We start from the raw sequence: 10,166 nt of genomic DNA, 5'->3' as shown, positions 1-10,166 counted from the left end.
ATGAATGGGGCTTCCTGTAAAACTGGAAGCAGCGGCCCATCTTGCAGCCTTAGGGGCAACACCAGCTAAAAGCGCGTGTAAAGAGCCTGTCGCGTCCTCACAGGGAGGCCGGGATGCCGCGTGGTCAGCTTCCCTCGGTGGTCAGTTAGCCTCGGCCCTCTCCCTTCCTCTGGAAAACAAAAGGCAGCAGGTGACCGGACTCTAAAATAAGACCCTGAACCCTCAGGGGTCACCATCCTGGATGCCGGAGAAGGGAGAGAATGCTTTTGTTCAGCACGGTCCTCAAAGGTAGATGACTGTAGGGGAACAGATGTCCAGAGGCCTCTGAGAAAGAAGGTGGAAAGGGAGGAAATGGTCCCCCGTAGGAACCTGTGGAGCTGGTTTCCGGGTGCCGGTCACAGGGCTCGGGAACTGGAGGGACAAGGGAAGGATGGGTGTGGAGAAGGACCAGGGCGTGGCCCAAAATCAGTGCCCACTTGCGCCGGAAGGGCCTCGCTCAGACCCACGGGGCTGCGCTCTGCCTAGCTGTGGCTGGAGGATAAGCCCAGGGCTTGTCAGTGGAGGTGACCTTGGGCTCGGGGCTTCCAAAACAGGAGGAAAGATAATCCAGGCTCTTCAACTCCCCACTCATCCCTTGAACCCTTAGGGCCAAGAAACAATACCAAAGATGACAGGCCAGGAACTCAGGGCTGGAAGTCAGAAACAGGGCCCAGAACTAGGCTGGGGAAAACCGAGTGTGTGTATGTACATCTGTACCTGTGCAATGGCAGTCACCGTCAGACACCTAAGAGAAGGACTGTGAGAGTCCAGACCCAGAGAGCAAAAACCAGCCTAAGAAAACGGTGTCCAGATGATGGCCTTTCTGGGGTGGGAGGGCAGGACGGAACAGTTCCTCAGGAGGGAGAATAAGCTGGCACAGACCCACCTGCTTGCTTTGGCCACGGTGACACCACCTGGCGGGCAGGTCACAAAGCCGTGTGTGGGGTGGGCCGCAGGTGAGGGAGCTGTCCGCAGGCACGGAGCAAGAAGCCCTGCCGGCAGCTGGGGCGGGCTACACAGACTGGTCCTCGGACGCCAGACCCTTACCTCCTTGGTGTATTCACGGAGTAAGAAAGAGACTGCTTTCTGTTTGTTGATCTCAACAGCCAGGGGAAGGAAGGTGCGGCCTTAGCAAAGTCGAAATGGTAGTCACTAGGCGGCTTGAATCCATTCCTGTCCAAACGAGTTGTATGTTATAAGCTCTCAGGCTTATGAGTTTTCGATATTTAAATTTTAAACAAAAGCCACCCTGAATCGTCACCACAGTACCTGAAATTTTTAGCACTAATAAAAGATATAAAAACATGTCAAAAAGAAAAGCAATTGAAGTCACTGTCCGTGTAAATGGAGGGAAGCAGGAAGCCAGATTACTAGAAACAAGCAGATATTCCCACTTAACTTTTTAGAAAGAAGTATATGATTTGTTTTACAGAACTAGTGACAGGCTTTACTTCCTAGTTGAGGCAATTATTAAAGTCAGTTTATATTTCCCCAGCCCACAATCGGGAATTACTGAGTAATTAATAATTGGGGGTCCATAAAAGGGGCCCTGTGCCCTGTAGGACGTCACACGTGAACATGTCAGGGGAACGGTGACACAGCCCCAGTGAGATCAGGCCTCAGGCCCGTTTGCAGGATAGTCGGGCAAGAAGCAGAGTCAGAGTTTTCTCTTTCGGAAGCCTGGAACCCACCTCTTTCCTGGTCTTATTAAAAGTAGGACGTGATTTTTTTTTTATACATAAATTCGTTTTATTTATTTATTTGACTGCGTTGGGTCTTCGTTTCTGTGTGAGGGCTTTCTCTGGTTGTGGCAAGCGGGGGCCACTCTTCATCGCGGTGCGCGGGCCTCTCACTGTCGCGGCCTCCCCTGTTGCGGAGCACAGGCTCCAGATGCGCAGGCTCAGTAGTTGTGGCTCATGGGCCCAGTTGCTCCGCGGCATGTGGGATCTTCCCAGACCAGGGCTTGAACCCGTGTCCCCTGCATTGGCAGGCAGATTCTCAACCACTGCACCACCAGGGAAGCCCTAGGACGTGATTTTAAGTTTAAAACCACAGAGCACAAGTAGTTCTCAGTTTTTCTTTTGTTAAAAGTTGTAGAGCCCGTCATTCAAATGGCTACTTACTATAGAAAAATACACAAGAACCAGTAAAAACGGTTCCCTGTAGCAGGTGGGGGCATTGGGTGGAGACGGCGGGAGGGAAGCAAGACTTCTTTTCATATAGCTTGACTTTTGAAACCTATGAATTTATTGTCTCTTTGAAAAAGTAAAACACTTTTTTAAAGCTGGAAGCTCATCATGTAAAGTGGCTACAGCAGAGCCCCCTGGGCAGGAGACGGTGGGAGGTGAGGGGGGCAGAGGCCCTGCTCCCGTTTCTCTCGTGCTGTTTCCATTTGCTCTGCACTTGGACACCAGTGGGCCTGGCCTAATTTTACATGTTCCTTCTGGGGAAATTAAAGCCCAGGGAGCCAGGCCATCTCTCCGTCTCTCTTTCCATAGGACATATTCAAGAAGGGCTAAGTAGTACTCCATTGTATATAGGTACCACATCTTCTTTATCCATTCATCTGATTCAATATCCTGTGATAAACCATAATGGAAAAGAATATGAAAAAGAATGTATATATATGTATAACTGAGTTGCTTTGCTGTATACGGCAGAAATTAACACAACACTGTAAATCAACTATACTTCAATTAAAAAATAGATTAAGAAAAAAAGAAGGGCTAAATACACTCCCCAGAAGAAAGAATACACCCAATCCTTTTTTGAAAGATTTATTTTTAATTAAAAAATAAAAGTTATCTTAACATATCTGCATTGCAGCTTCAGGGATGGAAACTTAATGAAGCCAGAAAAACAAGGTTTATCAGTTCTTGGGTCACCTGACCACCTTACAATGGATACAAAGGCACACGTGTCTTCAAACAAACTTTATTCTAGTAACTCAGAACTCCCTTCCCCCAACTCTTATTTGCCCACCCTCACCAACCCCGCCCTGCCAAAAAAAAAAAAAAAAAACAACCAAAAACATTAAATTCTCTTTTAAAACTACAGAAATAAGTGCTGAGTCAGCAAGGAACCTGGGCATGCTGCCCACTCCTGCATCCCGCTCTGCTTTGACGGCTGGCTGTCCAGAGGCTGGCTGGAGCATCCTCTACCACACCGGGGGTCTTGGACCCGGACAGCCCCACGGCATCACCCCAGCTGGGGTCGGCAGTTCCAAGGCACTGTGTCCCTTAGTCAAGGGCATCCGTGGCTAAAGCAGCCTTTCAGGAAGAGCAGGCCAAAGGCAGCAAGTCTTCCTCAAAGTCTCGAGGTGAGAGCTGTGGGCAGGAGGGAGGGAGCCGGCGGTGGTCTTCTCCCCCCAAGTTACCGGCTGTCGGAAGCTTTCCTCTCCCTGGTCTCCTTGCATTCTCTCTTTCCCTTCTTCCCAGTCTCCCCCTTCCCGCTCCTCGCAAGAGTTTTATTTTAGCTTGATGGTGGGGGTTCCGAAGAAGCTACTGGCAACTCCTGGGGCTGGTCTAGGGGCTCAGCCACCTCTGCGGGGACACCGTGCACTTTTGGTTTCTGCGTGTCACAGAGCCCCTCCTGGCCCTGGGAGGGCTCCCAGAGCTCCTTGCTCTGGGCCTGGCTGTTCAACTTCTCTTCAGCTTCAATCTCTTCTGATGTGGGGATGGAGTTCTTCTTGGGACGACCTTTGGGTTTTGTGGGCGCTTCCTGTCCACCTTTAAGAACCTACGTGGGAGAAAAACAGTCATCAGACCTGAGAAATAACTCCTTCCCTCCACTTTCCCACTCCCAAGGCCTCTAAACCATTCCTTCCCAGCAGTGAAGTCGCAAGTTATGGCAAAAAGTATTCTCCACGGGTCACCTGCAGTCTACAAAGACAGCTGCATCCATGAAAGACTTAATGCACTTTTAGTCAATATCACTTCTATTGGTATTAAATACGATGATCATAAGCACAGGAAAAAATCCAACTTCAACGACGGGGAAGGAAATGAAAATTAAAATATGAATGTGATAAGTTGACAAGTTATAAGGAAAAGACAATACTTGTAGCAAACAGGAAAATTAACACGCATATGCTAGTGTAAAAGTGTAATTGGTACAGCTTTTTCAAAAGACAATCTGAGACTGCAAATCAAAAGTCTGAAAATGTTCATACCCTTTGACACAGAAATTCCATTTCTAACAATTTAGCCTAAGGAAGTCATCAAAGATTGGGACAATGACTGATGTGCAAAAATGTTCATCACAAAATTGGTTATAATCGCAAAAATCGGTTCTAACAGCAAAAAAACATACTCTAAGGCTTCCACCCTATGATTGAATACATAATTATAGTATATGGCAAAGAGAGAACACTCGAAAACCATTACAGCCATTATATAGGAGAATGTATAACAACATGGGAAATATTATTAATATATTTTTGTGAAAAACGGGTTCTAAACCAGCATAATTTAATTTGGTGGCTAGACAACTGCACACCACCCTGTTTGTAGTCTCAGGATCATGGATAATTTAAAATTTTTTCATTGTTCTTTTTTCTGTACTTTCTAATTTTTCAACAATGCTCATGTGTAAGTATTTCTGAAATCAGAAAAAAAAGACGTCATGAAACATGGTTTTGTAGTGTTCAAAGAGGCAGTAGTGCACAGAAGAGAGTGTTCTAGCTTTGAAAGTGGAATAACTAGATTAAATTCTAACTGTGCTCCTTATCCACTTTCTCTCTGGGACAGTCCTTGAAAGACTCTGAGCCTCAGTCTCCTAATCTGTAAAATGGGGATAAGCATACTTTCCTGCACAGGGCGATGGTGAGGGGAACCAACAGGTAATGTAGGGTAAGGGCCAGAAGTGTTCCTGAGTGTTTCAGAATCTGCCTCCCACCCTCCTTGCCTGGGTGACTCCACTGAGACAGTGCCTCTCCTGGGAGCCTGACCGGACCTCCCAAGTCCAAGTTAAATGCCCTGTGAGCATCCTATCAGAGCACTTTTCGGATACGCCTGTCACTGCATGTTTACTTGCCTGTCCCTCCCACCCAGTCCCTGCACACAGCAGGCGTTCAACGGCTGTCATCGAATGAACTAACCTTTCTCAACAGGCCTTTCCATAGAATTGAAGAAAGATATAAAGTAAGCAAAATAATGATAACCCAATGGCCTTCACTGATTGCAAATGACTTGCACATTTATTATCCCAATTCGTGACTTACATGAGAGTCCCATGAGGTAGGCAGGGATAATTTTTAAAATATTTTTATTACTTTGGGTTATAACAGGCACTCCTTCTTCCACTGGCTCTGAACTCTGGCTGGTGCAGCTGTTGACCTGGGCAGCTCGTGAGAAGGGCTTCAGGAGGACCTGGATTAGCACAGATAATCAGAAGTGGGATGTACTTTCGCTACTTCCACACCTTTTGTGATCTCAGCTTCCTCATTTGAACAGAAGCTCTTTGAAGGTAACTCCTGCATCTGTCCCTTGCCTTGTGCTCCAAGCATCTAACTTGCACCTAACTTTCTATGCAGTTGTTAAATATTTACTGACTATATCTCTTTCCTCTAAGAGCAGCAGACCTCCGGGTGCTGAATTGTAAGAATGAATGTAGTAACTTGATAAACCATAAATTCTTTTTTTAGAAAAAGCTTTATTGAGATAGAATTCACATACCACACATTTCATTCATTTATAGTGCACAACTTAGTGATTTTTTGTATAGTCACAGAATTGTGCAGCTCTCATCAGAATCCGATTTTAGAACATTTTCATCGCCCCCAGAAAGAAAGCCCGTACCCGTTAGCAGCCTCTCCCCACTTCTCCCCTGCCCCCCAACCCTAGGCACCCATGACTCTGCTTTCTGTTTTTACAGATTTGCCTGTCCTGGACCTTTCATATGAAGTGAAACATACAACGTGTTGTCCTGTGTGACTGGCTTCTTTGACTTACGTTTCCAAGGTTCATCCATGTTGTGGCATGTGTCAGTACTTCATTCCTTTTTTTGGCCAAATAATATCCATGGTATGGATATACCACAATCTGCTTATCCATTCATCAGCTGACGGCCACTTGGAGTGCTTCTGCCTTCTGAATACTGTGAGTAACGCTGCTGTGAACGCGGGTGTACAGATACTACCTGTTTCCGTGCCTGCTTTCACTTCTTTTGGGTATATGACCAGAAGTGGAATTGCTGGGTCAAATGGTAACTCCGTGTTTAACCTTTGGAGGACTTTCCAGGCTATTTTCCAAAGCAGCTGCCCCCCGTTCCATTCCAATCAGCAGGATATGAGGGTTCCAGTTCTGCCCATCCTCGCCAACACTTGTTATTATGTCTTTTTGATTCTAGCCATCCTAGTGGGTGTGACCTTGTACTGCATTTTATTTTATTTTTTTAATTTTTTTATTTTTTTGTGGTACTCGGGCCTCTCACTGCTGTGGCCTCTCCCGTTGCAGAGCACAGGCTCCGGACGCGCAGGCTCAGCGGCCATGGCTCACGGGCCCAGCCGCTCCGCGGCATGTGGGATCCTCCCGGACCGGGGCACGAACCCGTGTCCCCTGCATCGGCAGGCGGACTCTCAACCACTGCGCCAGCAGGGAAGCCCTGAATTTTATTTTTTAATGGATGGGTTGGTGTCTTATGGTCGCATCTCCATTGCCTGGTGAAAGTAAGTGCTCACGAGATGAAACGAAATGGAGTCTTGTTTCCCAAAGGGGCCTGAATCCGGTTGGCCTGTGGAATGCTCTCTGAAGTTAAATGTGCGAAGTTACTTCCATTTTGTTTCATACGACATTGATAACCATCGACACCCCGCCCACGGCTGCGCCAGCAGCGCAGTGGCTGGTGGAAAACAGGTGACGTCAGAGGCAGAGGCACACGTGTCCCCCACGGGCACCGGGCGATGCTGGCACAGATGGCAGGCTGTCAGTTCGTTCACCGTCTGACGCATGAAAAGATCGTTGCTAACCAACTTAAACAATGCCTCTGCCACTCAGGAGACATTGATTTCGATGATAATGATGGACAGGGAAGGAGGTGGGTGGTGGAACTTGCACAGAAAGCAGTGAAGGGACTTGCCCAAAACCAGCCAGGGAGGGGCACGCCTGGGAACACGGCCCAGTGTTGCCAGCTCCCAAATCTGGTTCCCTTAGAGATCAATCCCCCAAAAGGTTTCATGGGTGTCTTAGCAGTCTAGAAGTTGGGGAGCAACAGTATATTTAATTGAATCTTACTTATCCTTCAATTGCACCTTCTCCCTGAACCTGTCCCAGTACCTCTCCTCTGGACTCTTATGGGGTTCTAAATCTATAAATAAACAACCAGCACTTAATTACAATGTGCTCCTTTGCTGCTTCCTGGACCTTGCTTCTTCAACTGGATCATAAATTCCCGAAGACAGGGCTCTGTTTTGTTCCATGACTTCCTATAGTGCCTAGGACGAGGCGTGGTTCACAAGAGACGCTGAATACGTATCTGTTGATGCATGCAATATATGTGTGTTTGTACATGTGTCTGGCGTTGCCGCGTCACTGGGAGAGCATTCATGGGCCAGGCCGCCTCCATCTGAAAATCCTTCCACCTCGGGGGCAAGTCCCCCCAGAGGAAATGATGAAATTTGCCCAGGAATTTTTTTTCTAGGGATATAATAAATGCTGCCTTGGTGGCTTTCTTCCCATTTCCATTAATATTCATTTGCAATTTATTTATTTAGTCTTCTCTTTCTTAGCAGGCAATAGCAAGAACTAAAGTTTTCAGAAAAAAAAATATTGGACAGAAACAAAATTGAGAAAACTCAAAATCTATTACCTATTATCAAAAAACACTTTTTTTTTTTTTTTTCTGAAAACTAGGTGGTAGGGGGACCTTAGTTATTTGGTAATTGTGAAAAAAAATTCATTCCATCCCTTGAGACACCAGGAAACATGGCTTGTGAGCAGATGCCTTAGCAAATTGGAACGTCATGCAGGCAGGCCTGAGCTCCTGAGAGGAGAGGGGGTCAGGGGCATCCAGCGAAGGTGTGCAAAGGCCTGGGTCAGAGGCCGCGGTGCACATGGTCTCTAAAGAGTCGGAGCAAGGCTTCTTCCCACCCTCATCCCAACCCTCCTCTCTTCTCTGGGCTTTGACCTTGACCCTTGGGGTTTACGAAACTGGAAGTGAAACCCAACTACTTTGGATTTAACTGTGCTTTTTCAAAAAAAGAGGGGTGGTAAACCATTATGAAATAGAGTTCCTCAAAATGCAGAGATGTTTATTCTTTTTTTAAAGAGATGTTTATACTAATAAGTTCATTTAAAAACCAAATATGGAAGAGCTCATCAGCTAGGCACAAGAGCAGCACTAGGGAAACCAGTCACTATACCATGCGTATCAGAGGAACCTGGGTGCTGGGTAACACCCCCTGTCCTGGGAACAGGACAGGGAAGCAGAATCCTGGAGGGGCCTCGAGTTCTGCATTTGTACCTGCCACCCAGGTTACTCTGACCCCGCCCACTAGAGCTGAGAATCACTGCATTGGGGGACACACAGCTACAAGAGCAGATGTGCCCTGTATATCCTCTAAACAAAGAGCACTGGCTTCTAATTCTTAGCTGTTGGTGGGAGGGGGAAGGAAGTTCTTTGAAAAGTCTAGCAGGTGGGGTTAAAACCCACAACTGAGAAGCTTGGGGGCTTTCTTTTTATTTTATTTCTAATGAAACTGTGAAAAAGAATATCCTTCTGGTCAGGAAATCCAGGTCAGAAAGAAGGGCTTATCCTATTAATTCAAACAGCCTCCCTCCTAGCCAGCATCTTAAAAGGCCTTCCAATCTCTGGAGCTCAAACCACCAAATGGTCCTTCCTGCCTTCTTAGCAGCCCTGTAAGAAGAATTTCTCGTGTCACGATGGGCCCGTGGTAAGACCTACTCTCTTTCTTACCATTTTCTTCCATTTCATCCTGCGGTTCTGGTACCAAGTCTTCACCTGCAGTTGAGTGAGTCCCAGAGACTGGGCCAAGTCCAACCTACAAGGCACGAGAGACAGAGGAAGGATGAGGAAGAGGGGAAAGGGCAGCAAAGGTGGGGTCCTGTTGGCTACCTCTAGGCACTGCTACCAACGCGTGGACCTCCCCATTAAACCAATTCCTCCCCGAAGAGCTTTGCTTTCCTTCCAAGAATCCTATGGAGGAAACTCTGGGAAGCTAACAAACAGATGCCCAAGCCCAAGGACTGTCTACACTGGAACCGAAAAGCATTTCTGAGCCTTCACTGCAAAGCCCTCTTCCTGACCCGACAGGCTCCTTACTCTGATCCTGTACAAAAGGAAGGCTCTGCTCCAAAATCCAAACTGGGGAGAAAAGGTAAAGCCGTATTTTCCTTATCAGAATCCTGCTCATCACTCAGTCCGGCTCAAGCCCCACCTCCCGGGGGTGAGCCTGCTGCTGCCCCTCCCACCAAGCAGGTTGCCTCCTCTACCCAGGTTACCCATCACCCAGGTGGCTCTGAGTTCTCGCTGGTCTCTGATTGCTTCACATGAGTTATTTCTGCCTCCCTAACTGAACTGCAAGAGTTGACTTCCTAACTCAACTGCTGCTTTTACAGTCGCGAAAGTGCCGACTGCACTCTGAATCCAGAACAAGGGCTCACAGATACCTTTCGATGGATTGACTCATCCACCACCGCTGCCCTCAACTGTTATGATGCCAGCTTCCAAAATAAACATTACACCCGTAGCGCCGCCTCCTTCCCATTTCACGGCTGAGCGTGGTCCTGCATTTCTCTGTAGCCTCCTGCAAAGCCCTGAACGTCAAAGCCATTCCCGGGGAAGTATGCAGTTGGAGCTAATTCTAACAACACGGCACCTGTTTCCAGAGCACCACCACGTCCCAGGCTGTGTGCAGAGCCCCTGACATGTACCACCTCGTTTCTTCTTTTTTTTTTTTTTAACATCTTTATTGGAGTATAGTGGCTTTACAGTGGTGTGTTAGTTTCTGCTTTATAACAAACTGAATCAGCTACATATATACATATATCCCCATATCTCCTCCCTCTTGCGTCTCCCTCCCACCCTCCCTATCCCATCCCTCTAGGTGGACACAAAGCACTGAGCTGATCTCCCTGTGCTATGTGGCTGCTTCCCACTAGCTATCTATT

General features: G+C 47.3%; 1 protein-coding gene across 1 annotated transcript in view; it reads right to left on the bottom strand.

Moving 5' to 3' along the window:
• Positions 1-2,800: 2,800 nt before the first annotated feature.
• The window catches only part of BARX2 (BARX homeobox 2), a 69,618-nt gene continuing 62,252 nt past the window's right edge, over positions 2,801-10,166 (bottom strand). The window contains exons 3-4 of the mRNA XM_004280483.3: positions 8,953-9,037; positions 2,801-3,777 (exon numbers count right to left, since the gene is read on the bottom strand). Coding sequence (XP_004280531.1) covers positions 3,511-3,777; positions 8,953-9,037 — 352 coding nt within the window. The 3' untranslated portion in view covers positions 2,801-3,510. The remainder of the gene's footprint in view (positions 3,778-8,952; positions 9,038-10,166) is intronic.

The sequence above is a fragment of the Orcinus orca genome, chromosome 8 (assembly GCF_937001465.1).
Source record: "Orcinus orca chromosome 8, mOrcOrc1.1, whole genome shotgun sequence".
Lineage (NCBI taxonomy): Eukaryota > Metazoa > Chordata > Mammalia > Artiodactyla > Delphinidae > Orcinus > Orcinus orca.
This window is presented reverse-complemented; position numbering and strand designations above follow the sequence as displayed.